At 37.6% G+C, this 23945-nt stretch overlaps 1 protein-coding gene across 1 annotated transcript in view; it reads left to right on the top strand.

Annotated features, from left to right (window-relative positions):
- Positions 1–23945, top strand: part of NALCN (sodium leak channel, non-selective) — a 238087-nt gene that overhangs the window by 155989 nt on the left and 58153 nt on the right. Inside the window, exons 16-17 of the mRNA XM_066176413.1 lie at positions 14961–15097; positions 17020–17161. Coding sequence (XP_066032510.1) covers positions 14961–15097; positions 17020–17161 — 279 coding nt within the window. The remainder of the gene's footprint in view (positions 1–14960; positions 15098–17019; positions 17162–23945) is intronic.

Raw genomic sequence — 23945 nt, 5'->3', positions numbered from 1 at the left:
GGATGAAAGCAAAGGTCTTCCTGGATCAATGTCTTGTTCCTGACAGTCACCAGAAAAATATGTTTAAGAACTAACAAAAGAAAAGGGAAATCACGAAGTGTTATTTGTTTCCCTAATGATACTTTATATTAGAGTAATAGTCACTTTCCAGGGACACAGGAACTTCCAGTGTCCAACATGGTGTATCTTTGTCTAGTAGTTCCTGATGGATTTTTTTTCTTGCCTGCCTGTTAAATCTATTTTCAAATCCATGCATATTCCAGCATTTACTGCCTGCAGTAACAAAGATAAATTTAACAATGCACCTTTGTAAAAAGATAGGTTTTTTTCAACTAATGAGCCTTCCACTTGATTTTTTCATTTGATGCCCTCTAGCCTGCGATGTTCAGTCATTCCAGTCAAATGCTTCCTCAGTGCTCTGTCTTTCCTACAGTGCCTGTTATTACGTCCTGTGTTTTCTGTCTTTGTGTACCTTTACATTTAGCTTTAGAATCAGACCAAAGTTCCTTTTCACTGAATAATTCTAAGTGATCACATTTTGCAAGAAACTTTGGCAGTTAAACTAATCCGTCTTGGAAACCGACATGTTTAGTATTTCTTACAAACCCCCTCTTTTATTGTTGCTTTTTCAAAGTAAATATGTCAGCATGTGAAATTACTAGGATAGAATTTCTGTAATATCTTTTCTTGAAAGTTTTCTTGTTTTATTTTTAACAAATTCAAAATATCTAGTCCATAATAGAAAAAGTACTAGGAAGTCCTGTCTTCCTGCATGCAGCAGCTTGCTGATACTTAACTGGTCCTGTTTTTCATGGATTTAATTTTTTTGCTTTCTCTTTGTCTTTATTTGCTCTCCTCTGATCTCTTTTCAGGTGAGGAAGCTTAGTATTTGAAAGCAAGGTGTTTATAGGGGAAGTCCAGGCCATCCTTATTCATTCAGAAGACAGTTCTGATGTTACTCCTATTAATACCAATGAGTGTCACTATCCTGGTGATGCAGATATCATTTTGACAGACCTATTAACAACTCCTTATTCAGTGAGGAGCAAAACTGTACTCACACTTTATGACCCAGTTTTATTTTTCAGTTTGCAGGAGCTCTTCTCCCCCTCTGCTCCCTTCTCTCCCAATTCTTATTAAGTAGAACCAGAGCACATAGTTCACTACTGCTTTTAATTGATACCACGAGCAGTGACAGGTCAGACACTGGTAATTGGCTTTTCGAGTCGTGGCTCTGAAAGCCGTGTTGAGTGCTACCTCAGAAGTGACATTTTGTCTGTAAGTAGAGGAGGAGTTGGAAAAGACAGAATTTGGAATGCTGAACACGTTTGGTCAGAATACATTGCCGGAGCCTTGTGCCTTTCACCCAGCACCTCCAGGCATTCAGAAGATCCAGCAAGGCACCAATGACAATTTCAGCAGTTGCATCACTTTCAAATTTTGTGTGCTGAGGCTTCAGCATTAAGGTGGGAGTTTCAGCATAGGGATTTTTCATGAACATATTGTGTGAACAAGGTGTTATAATTGGTATATCTAATTCAAACACATTTGGCATAAAATTTTATATATGTGAATTTGTGTGTGAAAATCACAGAGCTTTCTTAAGCCTAGCTAGAGTTACTTGCCTCCAGAGTATTTTTATTCTGAGAACAGTGCTTGAGGTAATTCTAAATGGGAAATAACTATAAAATAGAATGAAAATGAAAAATTACCTTTTCATTATATCTGATTCCATGTGAATGGATTTTTAACAAGTGATAGGGAAGATAAGTGTCGAGCACATTTCATTAACCAGTGAAAAGTACAGTAATGGTTCCACAGTGAAATTTATGTACAACGTAAAATGCATAAAACCCTTCTTTTCATCATAGAGGGAAGATAGAATTTTCACAAAATTCAAGTTGATCCCCCGTTCCTGGGACATATGCAGAACATTTAAAAAGGCATTATATCAAAAGCAGTAAGCTTTACACAGATTTTGTCCATTTCTAGAAGACAAGGCAACCTTTTAAGACTGGAAAATAAGGTCATCTGTAAAACTACTTGTGCTAGACTCTTTCTTTTTTAATAACTAAATAAGTTTTGAAAGTTCCTTGATGGCTGTAATTTCAAGGCACCAGTGTTGTTTGATTTTTTTTCCTACCTCTTACCTCATCTGTCACCTTTTTAAAAAACAGCATAAATGAATCACAAATTCTGGGTGATAGGTTTTATTTGTAATGGTGAAATAAACACCTAAGTATTAATTCAGAAGTTGCCCATTCCTCCTATATGCTATGTGCCAAAAAACCTCAAAAAATTCAGGAGGGTTTCTCCTGGAGAAAGGTTTTATGGTATAAAATGGTATAAAATAGAGACCTTTGGATATTCAAGCCAAGGATCATATTCAAAGCACACATTTTCCAAGGAGGCAGGATGGGAGTTGTATTTGCTGTGAATGTGGGAATAGCAGTAACAAAAATGTAAATGTAAACTTCTGCAGTTTCATTTGTATCACCAGGGAATAAAATGCTTACTTTGCTTTTATATCACCAGGAGCTAATTTAATCTTTATTTTTTGTTTTATTTAGTTGATAGCAAATGAAAATGCAAGTGATTATCAGGGCACATCGGTGATTCTAGATGCTCCATCCTTTGAATTAAGAGACAGTCCTGCAGCAATTTGGAATGAAGGTCTTATGTAGCATTGCTTGTTACTTTGATAGCAGTTGGATTCTTGAAAATCCTGGCTGAGTTTGACTTTGTGCCCTTCTGTGCCACAGAAGTCTGCATTGCCTCTTCTGAACTGTGTTTTGGGCCCATAGGAGCCTGTGGATCTATGCACTTGTGCACACGTGGTAATTAATATATGCATTCTTGAAAAAAAGTAGAGGCCTGGCCTTTGCATGCGATTTGAGTCCTGCTTCATAAAAAACAGGTAGCAGCTTAGAAGAACTGATTAATTATATTTTTACTGCATTTTTTTGGCACCTGAGTCTGACAGTCACATCTTTTGCACTTAGAATTCAGAGGACTTCTCCTTTTATAGTTCAACAAGAATGGAATGGGCACTCTTTTAAAAATGTGACAGAAGATGAGGAAGCCTGCAGGGTTTTCCTGCATAACATCCAATGAGTGGGAGCACTATTTCAGAATGAACGGAGAATTCTTACACATATCTTTCTCTTTAAAGAAACAGTCCAGAACCACAAAGACACAAAGAAAACAATCTCCATCTCTTGTGAAGGGGAATAACAGCACTCAGGAATCTAGCCCTGGCTAAAATTTCATCAGCAAACTTGTGTGGGAGAAAGGGCAGCTAGTAACATAAAATAATTTCTGTTTTCATCTAGCCCAGCCAAGAAGGTTTCTGAAGTAGTTTGGATCAGCCTTTGTGACCTTCCAGTTATCACTTGTATAGGTTTGTCTCTGCGCATCCTTTAGTAAAATAAATCTTCTATCTGAATTTCTGCACTGGAAAAGTACTGTGTAAGTGTAATGAATCTAAAACTCAGGCCACTTATGTCAAATTAAATGTTCTACCTCTAGTTCAAATTGAACAAACCAACCATCCACAAAAAGGCAAGGGACAGCTAATTTGTGGAAAGACAAAGTCTCTCCTTTTTAAAGAAATGTCCTGGATTTTGGCCTCAGATGCATCTGTGAATTTTTTCTCAACTTCAGTTGCATTTTCTAAGTAAGGATATTTGATTGTAAAAATTACTCCACTGTGTGGCCGGCAAATGCTTGGATTTGAAGTTGCATTCATTATCTTCTCAGAGAATCCAATGGAGCCCAGTAATGATTTGAAAAAAGTAGACGTTATTAAGAGATGATTTGTGCCTATGCACAACAGTAAAACTGAAGAGCATAACTATCGGTTTTCCTGCACTTCATATCTATCAGCAAATCATAGAATCATAGAAATGTCTGTGCTGGACAGGACTTCTGAAGAACACCTGGTCCAACTACATGAGGTTACCCTGAGTCCTATCAGGTCAGCTCCTGGACATCTCCAGTAACAAAATTTCCTTGGCTTGTCCAGGAAACTTATGCCAGTGGTTGTCTTCATAATGAAGAATTTCTTTGTTCTATCTAGAGAGACTCTTTATCATTAGGCAAATGGTTTATTCTTTGCTTCCTGTCTTGTGACTAGGTCTCTTTATGAAGAGTGTTCCTTTATTTTCTCTAGAAGGACATTACAGAAAAAATTTTCTGCAGCCTCTCCACAGACTCTCTCCAGTGTGGCAATCCCAAATGAATCCAATTACATGGAGATCAGATCGAGTGTACAGCCACATGCATATTTAGCTGAATACATTTAAGGAAACAAATGCACATGATAATGGTGTTCATAATAAAAGCACTTGGAAAAAAGTACAAAAAAAGTACTGTGCACTGTTGTTGATGTTTGCTTACACCTGTGAACAAGAATAATGAATTCATTATCACATTTGGTACTTATGTAAGTGGATTTTTAGGAATATTTATATGGTGTCTCATCTGAATTGTGTTCCATGTTTCAAATGAAACATTCTTGTCCTAACTACAGTAGTTCATCTTTTTGATCTTTGTAGAGATCATATGTGTGTTAGAAGACACTGTAATATTGGCCTGTGCCAGCAAAGTTTTACATTTACAAGATTGTCCAAACACACTGTAGCACACCTGAAAAGAAGAAAACACAGGTTTGTATTGCCACAGCCAACAGAAACAAAATGCCTTCTGCTGCACAAGCACCTACATCACAATTTGTGAACAAATATTTTTCAGCGTCTACACAAAGTTGCTTCCATCTCAGGCAGCACACACAAATTCATGTGGATCACATAGGTTGGATTTGAAAATTGGAATTAGGTTCACGTAGCAAAGGTATGTGTCAAGGTTTAACCCCAGCCACACAGTTGCTCCCTCACTCTAAGAATCAGAAAAGTAAAAATGAGAAAACTCATGGATTGAGATATAGTTTAATAGGTAAAGCAAAACCCATACATGCAAGCAAAGCAAAATAAGGATTCATTCACTATTTCCCATGGGCAGGCAGGTGTACAGCCATCCCTATGAAAGCCATCTTCTGTCACATGTAACAGTGACTTGGGAAGAGAGACACCATCATTCCAAACATCCCCCCATCCTTCTTCTTTCCCCTGCTTTATATACTGAGCATGATGCCATATGGTCTGGAATATTCCTTTGGTCAGCTGGGGTCAGGTCCCAACCTCTTGTGCATCCCCAGCCTCCTTGCTGGGGGAGTGGGGTGAGAGGCAGAGGAGGCCTTCATTCTGTTGAAGTGCTGCACAGCAATAAGGAAAGCATCCCTGCGTTGTCAGCACTGCTTGCAGCGAGAATGCTAAACAGCCCCATGTCAGCCACTATGAAGGAAATTAACTCTACCCCAGCCAAAACCAATACAGTGTATTTCCTGCCATGCAGATGAAACTAGTGAGTCAAGTTGGATATGCCTTCTGTCCTTTCTAGTTTAGTGATGATCTGTCTCATGTAATACCCCATACAATGCATATAGCAGTCTATACAAATCACATGGTATAGAAGTCTTCCATATATGGGAAAAATTTCAGGCTTTCTGTATATAGATACTAAGAGGACCTAGGTAAAAGTTATCTTCCTTTGTTAAACTATGGGCAGGGACATACACATTCTCTGCAGATTGAGCCATTTGTCCCTATGACCTCTCTACTCTTTAACATTTTAAATACCTCTCGCTGCCTGTACCCAGATAGAAAGTCAAGATGATTTCCTCAGTCATTCACAACCTGGTTCACTGAATGTCTTCAGCTCTTTTTTACATAAATGGTAGCTGCCCGTGTTGAGAACCTTTGAAATTCTGCCCACAATTACAATTTTCCCAGATTGTTTCTGTTTTCATGTGAACCTGGCAGGGCAGATGAAGATGTATGTCTCAGCTACATTTAGGTGAAAACCATTTGCAAAGCTACCTCCAGGAATCTTCCTTTGTATAGAAACTAGAAGAGGAAAATAAATATTGAATATCTCTGAATCTTGAAGATGAATACATTGTAACTAGTCAATACTGAATGTTTATATTTGTACAAGAGCAGAATTCATACATCTTGTGCTTTTGTTCACTTGAAAATATTTTAGTTGCTTATTGTTCATCACTTATATAGTTTATAACAAATAATGATGCCTTGTTTACATGAAGTGTCAAAAAGTTTCCCCCCGGTGAAATGGAGCATGTAATGCATTTTCTATTGTAATGGATATGTTTTTTTGTAACTCACTAACCTTTGTATGGAAACAAAAACATATCTGCTACTTACCCCAAGAGAAAAATAATGACTATGAAAATTGTATTTTTCATATTCATTATGGCATTTGTATGTGAAATAGCTATTAAAAGAAGAGTTAGTCATGTTAGCATTAAATTTATGTTTCATTTCATTATCTTTTCTAAACTATCCATCAAAACATGCCCCTGAACTGTTTTAAAATAAAGGTGTGGTTTATCTTATCTAAGATAAGATAGATATTGACAGCGTTAGGTCAGTGGTTTGACTCTATGCTCATAGAGGTCTTTTCTAACCTAAATGATGCTGTGAATCTGTAAACTATTTTATCTTCTTTACACTAGAACATCTTCTCAAAGATAGTAATTTAGCCAATCTGTACCAAGAGAGAAAGCTGTCCAGGATGTGCTCTCTGTCCTTAAAGCTGGCCAGCTGGCACAGCTTGACTTATACATAAAGTTATTTTCCTCTCCCAAAACTACCTACCATTTAAAAGGAAGTGCCCCTGCTGCCTACAGGGAACATGCCCAGTTGGGATAAGTGCCAAACTATTCTCAGGCATGAACAAGGAGAGTGCTAGCTGCCCAAGGCAGAAAGCATGCAGTTTGTCTTGCTAACAGTGTAACACAATGGGTGATCCTATGCCAGTTCTTAGGCCCGTAGCCCACTGCTGGTTCAGCGGTAGCCTTACACTGCCCCTGTAATCAGTGGAGGAGTTACCCTGAGGTGACAGTCCATCTTGCTTGACTTACTTTTGAGTTAGTATGGGATGAGCCAATATCTGGAGATACCTTTTCCAGCTGAATATAAGAAGTGCCTAGATGATTGTACAGCTTACTTCCCATTTGCAGGACTGTAATTAGCTGAGATGAATGCTGCCATAGTGTTCTGGGGTGACTGTGAGATGCTTGTATCCCCAGTTGTCTCTTCTGTTTATGCTGGGTATTAAGTTCTGCACCTTTTAGACTGGCCCTGAGAGCGAAAGGAGGGAAGGAAGAAGCGCGGAGTTTGTTCTCAGAAACTGCACTCACTCCTCTGCTTTCGGCTCCTGGACTCTGTTGTCTATGGACAGACAGTGAGAGAGACCTCTCCTGTGCTTTTTAGTTAGTTTTTAGCTAGCTGAGGCAAAGAATTTCCATGGACTGTTTCTTTTCTTTTTCTTGGAACTGTTTAAACCTGGACTGAAAAACCCAGAAAAAGCCCAGATCTCACGCCTGCGGCCTACCAGGGCCTGGCCCTTGGAATTTTCCAGCACTGGAGGGACTGATAAGAGACTGGGAGAGCTGAGCTACACCCCAGGGCAAGGACTTTCCCAATTTTGCCATCTCACTTCAGAACAGCAAGAGGTTTTTTATTTAATTTTGTTCATTTTTTATACTTGTGAACACTTTGCTCCTTGAATAAAAAAATATTTTCCACTTTTTGTCTAAGAAAATTTTTTCCTGAACCAGCTTGGGGAAGGGCCACTTGAATTTTCTTTCTAGAGGGACTCCATTTGGAGGTTTCCTCAAAAAATTTGCCCTAGATCAGGACATGTACATTTATACTGCAGCCTGGATACATCCTGCCTAGCACTGGGAGTCAGGCATCTGATTTAAAGAACATACTGGATTCAAGTTCCCTATTTAGTCCATGGAAAAAAATTAAATACATGTGAAATAAATAGCCAACACAAGATTTGAGCTGACCTCTTCAAGTGTCTCTTCATCACTTTTAGCTATAAAAAGACATAATGAAATGAATTTAGGTGGCTACTTTAGTCTAAAGGCAGGAAGGTTGAATCTGGTCCAGAAAGCACATTCCTGGGGTCTGATTACAAACTCTGACTACACAGAATCTTGGATTTCCCATTTTCTTTTGATTGAATAGTACTTGTCCCTGCAGAGGCAAAAATACTTTAAAATAAGGCTGAAGTATAAACCATGTAGCAATGTTTGCCAGTCTGTAGTTGGTATGAAGTAATAGCTCTGAAAAATTGATCTTATTTATCTCAGTTGATTACAGAGAAACTATGAAAATTTGGATTCCTGTCATCTTTTAGATAAATAGACTATATCTTAGCCAAATTTTGCTAGATAAGTTTTCCACTATTTGAATTGGAATCATATCTTTTCAGCAGCATTTGTTCTTGAAGAACTGATAGGAGGTACATTTCTGGAAGAAAGTTATTAAAAATGCCACATTTGTGAAATCTTACTCAATGTCTATTAAATTTGGAAGACTTAATGCAAAACTGAAGGAAAAGTTACCTAAATCAACAACCAGGATATAGCAGTCACAGCACCAAACCACACTACACACAGCATATAAACCCTGTTACAGAGAGAAGTTGTTTATTAAAAAAAACAGATCTTCTGCCTGTGAGAAATGCATGTAATCTGGTTCCTCCATCTGTCAGGAACTTTTTTCAGTTTATTTTGCTTTTATCAACAGTGCAGTCTCTACTCTGAATGCCAGCACCACTAAGATTATAGCTTCTGGTATATTTCACTGAAAATTCCTCATGGCAGTGCTGAACATGGTTAAAATCAATTTAGGTTCTGTTTAACCATACCTACGTGGGAGATTTTTTTATTGCTTGCAAGATCCCCTTTGTTTAGGTGCACCCAAAGGGTAAAATTCACTACTGATACATCTAAGCAGTAAAACAGGACGAGAGAGCAAGCTTAAACATGGAACCCTTTTCTGTGCAAGCTGCAAAACCCTTCCCTCACTGCTGCCTCTCTCCTGTAGCTCCAGGTAGTTCAAGTAATATTTTACTTGATATAGTTCAAGTAATGTTTTGATTGAGAGACTGCTTGCAAAGAAAGAGGCGACAAGGCTCCACCAGGTTGGACTCTGAGACACGCAGTTCTCTAGGGCTCTCCCACCTGCCACCAAACTGCCTCTCAATTAGGCAATGAACAACCCAAATGTAATCCTACAGAACTCCACACAAATCTCACATGTTGTTTCAGATGCCTTGAAGAATTGGAAAACCTGGAGAAAAAAACCTGGTGTAATTATGTCTCAGGGCCACCACACAGGGCCTAGAAGAACCAAGAGGCAACTGTTATGGCTTGAAGACACCATGTGCCATGTGACTTTAAGCAATGGATTAGGCTTTTGTCAGTCTTTTATAGCACTGTAAACATACTAATAAGATCTACCCTTCATAAATATTTCTTTTAAACGTTGTGTTAGTTTTACCCGAATTCTATTTATCCAATTTTTTACACTAATTTCCAGCTTGATTTTACCTTGCTTTTGTTTTATGGTGCAGGGTACTCAAACAAAATCAACATTTTTCTTCATTGTAAATGAAATTGCAGGTGTAAATAATAGTATCTGAACATCTGATTTGTGTTGAATTTTAAGTCAAATTTAGGTACTAAACTGTTGTTACAATTTGATGCCAAATCTGAGTGTGTGATGTGACAGCTTACCCATATGCATGTCTTCTTTTAATATAGCCCATTCATGTCCAAAAATCTGCCAGGTCCATATGATTTCAGAATAACAGAAAGGAAAAAAGAAGCTCATTTAATTTGCCTTTCTGATTTTTAGTGTTTTAAATTATGTCATTTAATGCAAATTACTTCGCTTTCATTCAAAGCTCCCTTTTACAAGCCAAAGGTGATGGTAAATCGGAGAACTTGGATAAATTTAAAAAATCTGCAAAGCTGTTGGTTGGGTGCTGGTATCAGTTTGTAATGTCTTTCATCCATGTGCACTCTTGTGCTTAAAGTGTTTGGTGTTGGAGCACATGATAACCTGCTAAGCATGCAACACAGATACTGTATTGTCATTTTATTCTTCAAATGCAGCCCCTAAAGAAGATTTGCAGTGAAAAATGTTGATATTTAGCAGTGCACTGTAATGTACCAAACAATATTCATTTAAAATCATCCACTACTGGACCTCCTGAACTTTGGCAAAAGGTTTGAACTTTTCAGTCACCATGAAATTATTCTAGGCTGCTGGCCAGCTCCTAAGTAGGTTATGTGGACATCAGTGACAAAGGTTTTAATTTGGAATTACTCATTTCAGCCTGCCAACTAAAATGAAAGAGTTAGAGCATTGCCGTATATTTTTTTGGTCGTTTGATTTCATTGAAATACTTGCAGAGCGTTTGAGTGAATTTCACATGCACTTGCCTCATGCACCATATGAAAACTGCATCTTTCACTCTTTCAGTTTTGCACATTACTGGCTCCTTTTCCATGATCAGAACTAAATGAATAGACAACAAAATAATTGGAACGGGTAGGTCTTACCTTTTAGATATGGTTAATTCTGTATCTCCTTTAGCATGTTCTCGCCAAAGTGTAGATGGCTTTGAAACTCATTGACTGTGTTAAATTTGATCTTTTGCTTTGTTTTGGCAAGATCAATTCTTTTGAGGTTGTTTCTGTCCCTAAATGCAAATCAGGGGTATTAAGAGATACTCATGTTAGTTTACCCTTCGAACAAGTGATCTTGTTCATATTACCAGACCCTGGAGCGCTCCCACCTTTCAGACTGTCAGCTTCCACCTGAGAAAATCAGACACTTCTCACATCCTGCTTCAACAGGAGAGGATGTCAGCTGGAGGGCAGGTGTGACACTGCCTTGCATTCACCTGAATATCTGAAATGCACTGTGGCATGTCTCTTCTGCCACACACAGGGAGAGATTATGGAAATGCAGCTCTCCTAATCAGCTCCTGATGATTGTCTCATTCCAATTCTCTAGTGATTTTTCAGCAACCCTGCTATTAAAGAAGTTGCAGTATGTACTTTAAAAGAACTCACTACTTTCACCCTGACCACATTTACAGTGGTTACTATCGGGCAGAAACCCTTTTTCTCATGCACAGTCATTACCTGCTGTCTCCTTTATTGTGCCCTGCCTTTCCCAGTCTTCCACTTTCCCCACCATTTGTCTTACTGCGTATATTTAGGACAACCACTTACAAGTTCTCCTCATTTCTAAGGGGCTAGATCTTAATGATACTAAAGGTGATTTTGGCAATCACATTTTTCTAAGGAAGCTGTGAAGTCAAAAATACATTTACAACTGAAGCTGCAATAAAGTAGTATGGGTGAGACTATACCACGTAACACCTGTGCTGTTGGACAGAATTGTTACAATAAAGCAGTGTCTGCTGCCACCCCATTCACACTGTGTGCAGGTCAGGAGGGTTTTCTTCAGAACAGATTCAGTCTCACACTGGACTATCGGTCCCATCACACATGGGGTTCAAAGCCATCCTAAGGACCAGCCATTGCCTGTGATCCTTAAGCCCAGACTGCATTTTTGCATAACCAAGGTGGAGCCTGCGGTTTTGTTCCCTTCAAGAAGAATCTGGTTTTCTTTACCAACACAGCACAAAAACTGAACCAGAAGACAAGAAATGCTGATGATTCAGACTTCAAACTGCTCCAAACCAAATGGAGACATAGCCATAATGCCTTTCTGTGAGAAAAGGATCACACAAACATTCTCTTCACCTGTAAGTCTGCCTTTCTCACAGCTGTCTTCTGGCTTGATCTAAGACAATTGTGTGAACAGATTAGGGAGAGCTTGGTGCTCAGGGACCTGTAAGTATTATTCAAACAACCACAAGAATCCAAAATTAATATATCCTCTCTAACATTCCTCACCATTTAGGTACTATTTGGTAAAGTGCACTGATATGTGTTCAAAGTGGACAGTTGTACTGTATGCATTGTGCCCTTAAATCTGCTTCAGTAAACTCAAGCAGCATGTAAGCAGTGAGATAGACAAAAATTTCTTCAATGACTTTACAGATGTTAATGTTTCTACCATGAAAAAGAGAATTAAGCCAGGCCAAGCTGACAAAATATTTTTGAACATTCCCAGTAGGCTCTTGGGCTGCAGACGGAGGACTATGCAGAGCAAATCAGGCCAGTGTGCATTTCTATGTCAATAGTAAGAGTAATACATAAAACCTAAAAATCATAGAGAAGAATGTTTGGATATTTTATTTGAGTTTATTGGGTTATTTGGGTCTAGCTGTTGCTAGAAACATTCTGTGCTATCATAGCCACATTTCAAATAATTCTGTATCTTTAAAAATACATCTTTGTCAAGTGTTAAAAAAAGGTAAAATATAAAGGTTCTAGGCAGCAATACAAAACAGGATGTGTGTCATGTGGAGCAACAATTACACCCTAAGTACACAGAGAAGAACTCAGGGAAGCTAAATGCCTCACACTCCCCAATAGGTAATATTATCACAGCATGAGTAATTGGAGATATTCAATAGAACTGTCTTGACTTTAGGTTTTTTTTAAAGCCTATCTTAAATCATTCTCCTATCCCCTTTTTACCTTTTGAGCTATACAGTTTTCTGCTTTCAAGCTCTCCCTGCTCTAAGTTCTGCACTAAGACTTCAGACAACATTGCAGTGCTCTCTATTCTATATACAGTGACTTAAGAAAACAGGAGTTCATAGCTGTAAGTGACATTGTCTGTGCCAAAAAAATATGCATATTTATGCAGTGTTTTCTTATTGAAAAACAATTCAGAAACAGTCAGAAACTGGAAACCTTTTTTTCCTCTAAAAAATAATTGCTTCCTGAAGCTTTCAACAGCAAAATGTTGCAGAAAAGCCCTGATAGATTATCTAATTAATTTCCTTTTCAGTGAACAATTTCTTTTGGCAATGCTCTGACATTTCAGGGGTTCTGACTAGTCTGATTTTGAAATGATGAGGCACTTCCCTCTGGAGATCTTTCAGAACACTAAGAGATTTCCCCATAAGGCTAGTAATCTTTATTCTCATCCTAGAAATTCTGTTTCTGAATTCAGTTCTCTCATTCCTTTATTTGGTGTACACTGTTGTTGTAATTCTTGAAGTAATTTGTTTTCAAATATTTCTTACATAAATTTACTCCATCTCCCCTGCTCTTAGTTTATTATCAGTTATGGTAAATGGGGAATAAATATTGGGAGCCTTTACTCTTTCTCTTCTTTTTTGTCCCTTGTCCCAGTTGGTTTACACAGCCCTCCCCTGGTTTCATGGCCCTCTTCAGCGCTATTTTCTCTTGTCAGTGAGAAAATGGTAAGACGGCATTTAGAAATTAATGCATACCCAGATCTGTTCTCTTCAAAGCAGCACAGAGAGGAGCTGGAAACTTCTGTATCATTTTTCATATCTGCAATATCTAACCCACAGAGCTTGGTTGTGAACATAACCTTTGGCTGGTAATGCAACTGGTGCCCAAATTGGCCTTTTGATGCTATATTGAAGTCCAAGTTCTTGTTTAGTTTTTGCTCTTATTCCTTATCTAGATTTTTTTCAGTCTCTTCTTTCCTGCCATTGTTTCTGAATCTGTCCTTTCCTTGTCCAATGTGGTATTTGCAACTCTTCACATTTTAATATCATGTGTGCTAATGTCATCATTTCTTCCTTTTAAGGATCATTAATGAAGCAGTGAAACAGGACTGGACACAGTACAGATTTATGCAACATTTCCCTTTTATTCTGAATCAGCTTTACCATTAATCATTTGTCTTTGTTTGTAGCTGTTCAGCTTTCTTCAGTTTTCAGTCCATGTGACAACTTCTATCCAAGAGAATATGAATTGATTTTCAGTTCTAGCTGTCCTGTGGCTGGAAGTGGTGATGTTGCTGATAGCGTGACAGTGCAGCAGAGCAGTTTTTCCTCTACAGCATGCTGTGGGGAGCATGCATTTCACTAGGCAGGGCAAACGAGAGTTAAAGCTCTGTCTGAATTCCAGGGCAATTGCTCCTGGTAAAAATCTGTAGCTGATGTCTATCAACAGTATTCCCTGCAGGTGCTGATGGTTAAAATATCTTTTAAAATTTAAGCTTCTAAACCTTTGCTTACAAGCAGGGGTGAGAAGAAGAATTGAAATTTTAGTTGGATGCTTGCTGAAATAGTTTACAATACACATACAGTTTAAAATAAATGTGAAAATTAATTTCACTGCTTCTTTTTGTCTTGGTATTTTGTGGCAATAAATCACCTGAATTGTTACGTAAGGTAATCAGTATTCAGGAATCATATCTCTATATCATATCTGCTTTTCTTATGTCATTTATTTTACCATCACCTGTCCGCATAGATAGATGTATCTGCCTTTTCTGTACTTGGATGGATTGAATTATTCCATTAAATGACTGTTTGTGGATAATTATAAATGCAATATTTGTTATACGATTTGCCATAGCTGAATATCAGTGATGTAGATGAAGTCTTTTGAGTTCTTTGTCATTACTTGTAATACTCATCTAAATTGTAATTTTCCTGTTATTTTGTGCTCTGGGAGCTAGATTCTCTTAAAATTTCTGGCTTTTAAAGTGCTGTGTTGTCTTTGAGTATCAAGGAGCTGTCAGCATATACAGGAAGATGTGCCTAGTAAAAAAAGATCATGGGTGTTTATTTGATGTAAGTGTTAGAATCTATGAACAAATCATAGATATAAGCATATTGAATAGGGCACAAATATGCTTTGTATTTTAAAATTAAAACTATTTTCAATCCTCCCATTTTATGTCTTTCAGTTAAAGGCATAGTATTGTTAGGCATATGTAACCTTCTGTCACAGGCTATTAACTTGTGTCAAATTTACCTTCTGTAGGTCTTTGCTGCCATCTTCTGTTTCTTTAAATGATTGCCACTGTTATTTGGAGTGTGAAAAATGAGTGTGATATTACAGAGCAAAATTTCTCTTTCTGTTATTTTTTTTTCTTTGTTTTCAGCTAAAGCAAAGTGAAGCTAATGCAGATACAAAGGAGAAGCTTCCCTTACGTCTACGCATCTTTGAAAAATTTCCAAATAGGCCACAAATGGTGAAAATCTCAAAGCTTCCTTCAGATTTCACTGTTCCAAAAATCAGGTATTGAAATATTTCCTTTGCTAGCATGCTGTAAACTTTTCTGGGGCCACATAATACTCAAAATATTTAAGTTTTTTTCGTGTGTGTCAGGCAGATAGTTCAGAAAATAAGAAATGAAACAGAATTACCATAGGCATTCAAAAGATGTGGCATTTAGGGTATACCTCATTTCTCTCATTTGGGGGAAAGCAATCCTAGCATTCCTTATATGTTATTCATGAAAGCTGCTAGATTGATCAGAACTGAGAGAAGTACAATATAATTGAAAGGTGTGTTGTTTCTCCTCTTTCATTTGGACTTTAGTTTCTTGACTCACATGGACAACTAACAGTCTAATGGATTCTCATGTAGGTTTTTAAAGCTAGAGTAGGCTGGTAGCAAATCATTAGAGAGGGCAAATCAGACCATCTAATACCAGTTAGCCTGTGATGACCTTGTCCCTTATTTGTATTTGCTTAGTTACCACTTTCCTGTGAAACTCATTTAACTAAAGATCAGATGCTCAGGGATCTACTAGTTCGTTCTTTACTGTGAGGGTGGTGAGGCACTGGAACAGGTTGCCCAGAGAAGCTGCAGGTGCTCCATCCCTGGAAGTGTTCAAGGCCAGGCTGGATGGAGCTCTGAACAACCTGGTCTAGTGGAAGGTGACCCTGCACATGGCAGACAGAATGGAAGAAGATGATCTCTAAGGTTCCTTCCACCCAAACCATTCCAAGAATCTGTGTTCATCAGTTAGAATACAATTATTTTTCCTTGGTGTCAAAAAAATCTGACAGAAATCCAAGGGCTGTTCTAGTATATACAAGCTGCAAAGTCTGCTGAAATGGCACAAGGTGGCTGAAGAGATGCTCTCCATGCCTGTTTCAATGTCCTCAACAAGCACACGCCAGAAGAGAAGATGATTTGAAAGACTGCTGCCATTGTTCTGAGTTTCCCGAGGTTACATTTCTTTTGATTAAATTCACAAGGAAGCTAAGTCAACTGGTTTGACATGTTTGTAGTACCTTAGCTGAATGAAAGGAATAGTGCTGGTAAGAAGGGTCAGGAAAAGCAACCTTCCAAACCTCAAGGAAACAATCACAGGTGTTTTACTTTTAGTATCAAAGTACCATTTGGTTATAAATGGAGGGCACTCTTCTCCTGGCCTTAATCTTTGTTGGTATTTCTTTCTAGCTGTGTTTCTCCCAGCATATTCTGTACTCACTCACGATCCTATTAACTACTGAAACAGACTTCAAACTAGCACTAGGAAATCATATCTTTAAATCTGAAGCTGTTTGTTGTACTATGTAGAAATATCTCTCAAGAGAAAAATTAGTTTTGACATAGTTTACACTGAAAAGAGGCAACTCTATTGAACTTAAAACACGGTAGGATGAATGTATATTTGTTGTAAACAGAAATGCTTCTGCTTTTTAAACATGGCATATGTGAGGCACAGAATTGCTGAAACGCCTTAATACTGACATTCAAAGCAGTTATATGAACAGATGTTGTTTGAAATCTTCAAGAAAGAATTTCATGCAGAGAGTATGTTTCCTTTGGATTATATCAGCATTTGATTTACATTGAAGTAACAACTTGCTGTTTAATGAGCTCAAAAGAGCTGAAAACTGCAAACGGCACGTGAAGTATTTAGCACTTTAATTGATGAATAAATAATAAAAATCTTTTTTTTTTTTTAATCTACATGCAAGAGATCCAAGTCTCAGTTCAGTTAGGGATTTCTCTAATAAATGAATTCAAGTGTTATCAGTTGTTCTGGCACTCTGTTCATTATACATCTATACCCCAGTACAACTTTTTCTCAGGAGTTTATCCATCTCTGCCCTAGTGAATTTTTTGTGATATGTCATAAGGAGAAACAAATATTAACTCCTCTTGGGGTTTTAATGTGTCAATATCCTCTATTTGTTCACAAGGGAAAGTTTTATGAAGCAGTTTATTGATCGCCAGCAACAAGATACCAGCTGTTTGCTGCGAAGGCTTCCTTCAGCATCTTCTTCCTCATGTGACCACTCTAAAAGATCAGCAATTGAAGAAAACAGATATATTGATCAAAAGGTAAATAAAGAGTATAGGGTAGTATATATCTTGCCTAGAGTATTGTGAGAAAAGGCATCAGATTATTCAGCTTGTTAAACTACATTAAAGGTGAAGAAAGCTAGAATGATTGAACATAGGCTAAAATGTTATGTCTAATTTAGTCTAAAACAGCAGAGTGTTTAATAGCAGATCCTCTTCTGGTTTAAATTTTCCTGTCTCCTTTGAATTCAAGATTTGATACAGTATTTGTTTATGAATACATAATCTGAAGCAATTTTTTTTAAATAGTTTTGCTGTTAAGCACTGAGAAGCTAGTGGAAAATTAAAGTTTCTGAATATCACAGTGGATTTTTGAGTGCCTTGATACTATTGCAACCTTGAAAAAACACGTCACTGAAGGAAGTGTGAAGGAAGTGTGAAGGAAGGAATCGAGCCTAAATGGACGTCATCTGCTTCAACAAGCAGAGCATAAAAATTGGATAAATTATTAAGATCTCTGTGTAATCACTGACGGTGGAAAAAAATTTAAAAATTATTCTAATTATTTAGATGATATTACCCTATCTGTAAGTCTGGGAATCACTAGAAAACAGACCCTGAACACATATATGTGATACCCATTGTGCTGAAAGCTGTTAGTCTCCCATGGATGGTTGGTTTGAAAAACGCTAACACTGCTTGGAATGATGACCATGATGATGATGATGATGCAGTATAAGTGAACATATGTGACTTCTGACGTCTTATAGAATTAAAGGGACAGAAAAAAAAGTTTATGTACATCATGGAAGATAGTGGTTTCCCAGATTTCTAGTGGCATCTACATAGATATCGGTCCTTGATGACTTGTATTATTGCATGATTTAGTGACATTTTTACAGAGAAAAGAAAAGTACTTTCAGTACCGTTATGTTTCAGTATTGTTTCAGTATTGTTCATTGTTGAATCCTCTTTGAATATTAACATCTGTGTTTTCTAAATACGTTTTAAGTTACAGAATCACAGACAAGAAAAAAACGTCTATGCATTGCTGTTATATAGTATAACTGGCTTTCCTAGTGTGTGTTTGCAGCCATAACCCAAGCCAGCATTCATACTGGCAGAGCTGCAGAGTTGGGAGGCAGAACTGGGAAAGGAGAGTTGGAAAAATCATTATTCTTCTGCTAATGAATGAAAATAGACAATTTGTAAGCTAGTGTTCATTGCCATCCCTAGTTCTGTGCAAGAAACCATTCTTGTGGCCGATGTGTTCTATGGCATCAGTAAGCCAAAGCTGAGCCGCATGACCTGGGAGGGAGGACTGTGGCAAAATATGGCATATCGGGCTGAGAAGGCTGTAAGAAGGAGTGAAGCCTAAATGGACATCATCTGCTTTAATAAGCACAGCAGGAAAAGTGGATAAGTTACTAAATGATCAGCCTAGGGGCTAGCAGACCTATGCCAAATATCACTAATAATGGATCTCAAACACTATGCCAGGGTAATCAGAGTACATTTCTACCATGTAATGAAGAGATGAACAAAGACCTTAAAGTTGTCTCAGCCACACAGGTAAGTACACGGTATGCAATGCAGAGCTGTGCAGTGGCTCAGTAGATCTGTTTACATGAATATAATTTAGGTATATTAAATCCATCTTAATTCCTTTTGCTTGCTGTTTATAAAAGCGAATTGTTACTGTGTTTGAAGACAGATGAATACATGGCACAGTTTATTCAATGAGATCTTGCAATATGGAAACAGAATGCTGCATTCTTTTCAAATTTTCTCTTCCCTTCAAAAGCAAATATGCTTTATCTGACTTTAATTTTTTGAATTTAAATGAGCATTTGCAAATTGGCTTTGCACTATTCAACCTGGTTTAAGCACATACTTTAGGATCCCCATGCTTCAAGGGTAGAAACAATGATGAATAATTTTTCTGATAAATGCAGCTTAAAACAAGGTATTTACACATTCCTATTAACAGGAGAAAACACCTAGAAGGATTTTTGAAAGTAATTGCTCTAGCTTTCTGTAGTTACAGTTGCCAAGGCAACCTTACTTTTGTATGAACAAATCTTAAAAATATCCTTAAAACAAGCTTGGAATGACTGGTTGTGCTTAAGTATTAACCTTACATCCGTTCTTTACTATTTTGTAAAAAAGAAGCATGACAAAACATTTTACTGATCTCAGTGCCTGGCAGGATGCCTTCTCCCTGCTCCTGTTAGCAGTGGGATGACTGCAGACACTTTTCACATGCTTTTACATTGTAGTTGATGAAAAAAGTGGAATTAAAAGGTAGAATTAAAAGGTGAGATCCTGCTGGCAGATCTGACTCTGTGGTAGCTGAACTGTGGCTAGTCCCTCCAGTTACTCCTGGACTTAAGTCACAATCTCTGTGTTCCACACTGCTGAATTGATAGGAAGCCCTTACATTCCCTTATCATTTTCCCCTACTTCCACTTCAGCAATATTCCTTTTTTCTTTCTCTAAAAATCTGCCACTATATGGTTTTGTGTTCAGAATCAATCTGCCCCATAATTTGTGATAATCAATAAAGCAGATTTTATATATGTTCTCTTACAGAATGAATTTAGTTAGTGTTTTCAGTATTACAATTATTATAATTATCCACTTCCTTTAAAAGTTGTTTTAAGGTGTAAAGGGGGAGTAGATTTTCTCTGCATTCTTCCTTTTTTTTAAGGTGTTCTACCTTCTCAAAAGAATTGGAAAAAGTATTTTTGGTGTAAATCACTGTAACCATGACTACAATCCATTTGATATGATTTTCATCTATGCCAAATCAAAAGAGCAGCTTTGGGAAACAGATTTCTCTGCTATACTCCTTTTTTCTAGTCAAATCCGTGAGTTTTTTCTAACTCTTCCGAATTTTTAAACTGTTGGGAAAGTTATAAACTAACCAAACATTATTATAAAAAAATCACTTTTTGATACCTAAATGCCCTTTACATTTTATCCATCCCCTAAGGGTTCTCTGTCAGTGTGTGGAGTCTGAGTCGGTGTGTGGATACAGATTGTACCATGTTTTCCCTTCTACATCCAACACCAGCAACACCTGGGTTCTCCCACATACAGATGCTTGATAGGCAGCTTAGCAGAGAGCTTTGTTTGAGTTGTTCATTATTATCTGTAACATTTTGTGTGTAAAACTAAGATTCTCTGGGGCTCTCTGAACTTAACACTGCTGGAAATGCAGGATGATCATTTTTTCTCTCCACTTGAGGTCCTGCAGAGCAAGTTTACTTAAACTCAGTGATCTTGCCACAGATGTACCCCCTCTGCGTGCCGACTTAGTCTGTCCTGTTGTGGTCTGCAGGCCATGAGTTGAAGAACCCATGGTCAAATTAGAGAAACCAGGACTGTTCAGATCAGTGAGCATTCCCCTGTTGTAGTAGAAAGCACTGTGGAGGTATTTTCTGCTGAGAGAAGGAAGAATTCTTGGAAAAAGCATGAGATTAAAAGAGGGATTTAGGGTATTAAATGTATATTGAAGATGGGGGAAAAGGGGAGTTTTAGGGACTGAGAGGGAAGTGTTCTTTTATACTTCTACACTTGTATGAAAATTATTCACAGTGTGCTTGGAATTTCCTTAGATAACCAATATTTTGGTAAATTCTTGGCCAGAAGAACTGGATGAAGTATGGAAACATAATTTTAGTGTGAGTGGGTGGATGAGAAGAAAGGAAGTTGGCAGAAAATATGGACATCTCAGTGGCTATCACATAGCCTGAGGCATAGTTGCAGCAAGTTTCAGGGGGTCGAAGAATTAAATTAACCCAGGATTTATGACAAATCAGGTGTCCAGTGAAATTCATCTGAGTTGGCTGTAGAACATTGGCTTTGACTTCTTAACTTCAAGACTGGAATCAGAGGGGCACAGAAACCCTTCAAAGTGCTTTCCTAAGAGACATTCAACTTTTAGAAAACCTTGCAGAAAATTATTGTGAGATGGACACTTCTGAACAGGTTACTTATCCCTGGCCATACAACAGAGCAGGTGGCTGTTAGATTGAAGTTCAAAGCTGACAGACTCATGTTTATGGTTCAATATGTACACGTAATGCAGATAACTTTTGTGCACTTTTACAGTGGCAAAGCAGGAGTGAATTACCAAAGAAAGCGTTTAATATATGCATGTACTTTATAGTTCAGACTTGGAGCATCTCCCACTTATTTAAAGGAATGTAATCAAGTCAGCTCCCTTATTTCCAGATTTATAAGATTAATTGGATAGTAGCAAAAGTCTCTTCTCTTTTTTCTCTCCTTTCTATCATCCTATTTCTTTTCTGATTCCTTTCACATGTATGAGTTTTGGTTTTAGTTCTGTAAGCAGTGCAGTAAGTAGTCATTCCTTCGTCTGGTGGGAGCCAGATGCAGCACTAAGGTCTAGCTCCTGGGAAAGCTTTACCTCCCACACCATATGGCTCTCCCATTGATTTCCTGCTTACAGCAGAATGTACTTTTGGGAAGGGAGGTTGTGGTCAGGAAGTGACAGCTGATCTCAGAGGTAGCCAGAGCCATTACCATGGAGGACTGTGAATGTTCAGCAGCCGACCTTGTGGTGGAATCTGTGTTGAACATATTTTGTTAATATCATAGGCACCACTTCTGTGAGCTGCTGAGACATGCCCCCTAATCTTGATGTTTTTGTTTAATCTGAATATATGTTCTATGTTGGCGTTTTTTCTGATCTGTGCTCAGTTTCTTTAACTACTCTGTTTCTTGAGAAGAAAAAGACAATCTTCTGAGAGTTTTCCAAAAGGACTTTGCCTTTCAGAAAGTATTTGTAGTTGCAAAAGCTAAAATAGCCTTGCAGGTTCTCTAAGGCATTTATTTTAGTATGGAAGACAGAGTGTCCCAAGATACCTTTCAGAAAACCATCAGGCGTGAAGACATGCTCATATATTTCATTTGTACTTTTCTTCCTTGAATCTAAGGATATAATATTTATTCATAAATAAAAATTTCCAGAATTTCTGTTTCTTATTTTAATAAACTTATATCCCAAGTTAATCAACCTCTCTGAACTTTATTTTGAGCATTCAGTTGTGCAAAGCAGAATTTTGGCAGAAAAGATACAGTAGTGTTGTGTTCCTGATTATTCTTTTTTGTAAGTAATTTGAAAAAATAATTTTATGACAATAATTTTGAATATAGAAGGAACTAATAAAGTATAATTGCACCTGTATTCCAAGTAGAAAACATTATTAATTTTTAAATACTACTAGATACTACTTTTTGTTCTGTAGTATTTTTCTATAATGCAGAATTTCATGCATACCAACGAAAATCATTCAAACTTTTTCTTCATTTTCTTAATTTGTCTGAATTGAGTTCTTTCCTATAATTTCAGTTTCTATGTACCACTTGTTAATTAAACACAGCCAAGTGCTTCAAGTCTTACTTATTTCTGTCATTCACAGGATAATGCCAAAATCTATCTTGTTATGACATTCAGAAAAGTCATTAAAACAATGTACCTGCTGGAATGATAATGGCTTATGGATCCAGCATTTTCTTGTCCATTACAGTCATGATTTTCAAAGTTGATTTTTGAGCCATGTCTGTTCTCATAATTTCTTTCGAATGAACTTAATACAGTGATGTATTTCAGGTTTACTGAAAATCGGCTGACCTCTTTGACTCTTTTGCGTTTTCATGATTTTATTTCTTTCATATAAAATGGGTATGTAAAAATGTCCCTGTGTCTAAATAACCATTAATCAATATGAAGAATTTTACCCAATACACATCTGAGCTGGTAATATTTTACTTCTCTGACCATGTTTGACTTCAGAGTGAAGACACCACTGCAATAGTAGCAAGACTGTTCTGTTGTGGTCTGTCTCTGACTTCAGATGACAGATATTCAAATATTCAGATATTTTAAATATCTTTGTCACTCTTGCCTCTGCATAGTATGTTCAAAAGTCTTCCTGAAAAAATGCCAGTTTTCAATTACATTTTGAGAGAAAGGAGGCCAGGGACTGGGTACTTTGCCATTTTCAAAAAGAACCATAATTCAGGACTTCCTTCTGGCATTTGCTTTCTACTTCATCAGTTATACACTAAAATATTTCAAGTGTTTAATGCAAAGGCTGTGAAGATATATTAAAATGCAAGGATATAATCATACTTCTCTTTTTCTTCAATCAAACAAAATACAAACATGACAAAAGTTTTAGTGCAATTGTACTGTAACAAGGAGCACACACTTTGGTGTGGAGGAAAGAGTTGATGAGGGATTGAGTTACAGGAAAGCTCTTCTGTTTGAACCTTCTACATTGGTTTTTCCTGCTTCTACCAAAGAATCCAGATCTCTGTCTCCAGGCCCTTCAGTCTCCTCCATCCAGTCACAGGACTCGTTCACTTGAACTGATTAACAATAGTAGTGATCACTGCTTTCTAGTGAAGGCAGATGCATGTGCTTGTACAACCAGAAGTAATAGTTTTCCTTACCTCTCCCTTGAAACTCCCTGTCCCTATCTTCCATTCCCAGTCTAGCTCAGCCTGACAGTCCCTTCTTCCCTAGAGCATCAAGGTCCCTAGCTCAAAGTGTGGAGAGGAGCCTTCTCCTCCAGCACTGCACACCCAGCTGAATGTGTAAAAACCCCACATCAGCTTGGCCAGGAGTCCACAGTTCCACTTGTTGTTGGCTGCCACAAGTAATCTATGCTGTGCTCTTTATCAACTTTTCACAGGGTCTCCCTGACTCCTGCACTGAGTAGACAGAAAACAAAAGGACGCAAACCTACCCAAGGCTGCATTTGCTAAAATGATCAGAGGGATGAATTGC

This window comes from Chamaea fasciata, unplaced genomic scaffold (genome assembly GCF_029207755.1).
Source record: "Chamaea fasciata isolate MVZ Bird 193981 ecotype frontalis unplaced genomic scaffold, bChaFas1.0.hap1 SCAF_2, whole genome shotgun sequence".
Lineage (NCBI taxonomy): Eukaryota > Metazoa > Chordata > Aves > Passeriformes > Sylviidae > Chamaea > Chamaea fasciata.
Note: the sequence above shows the minus strand (reverse complement) of the source record. Positions and strands in the feature narration are given on the sequence as shown.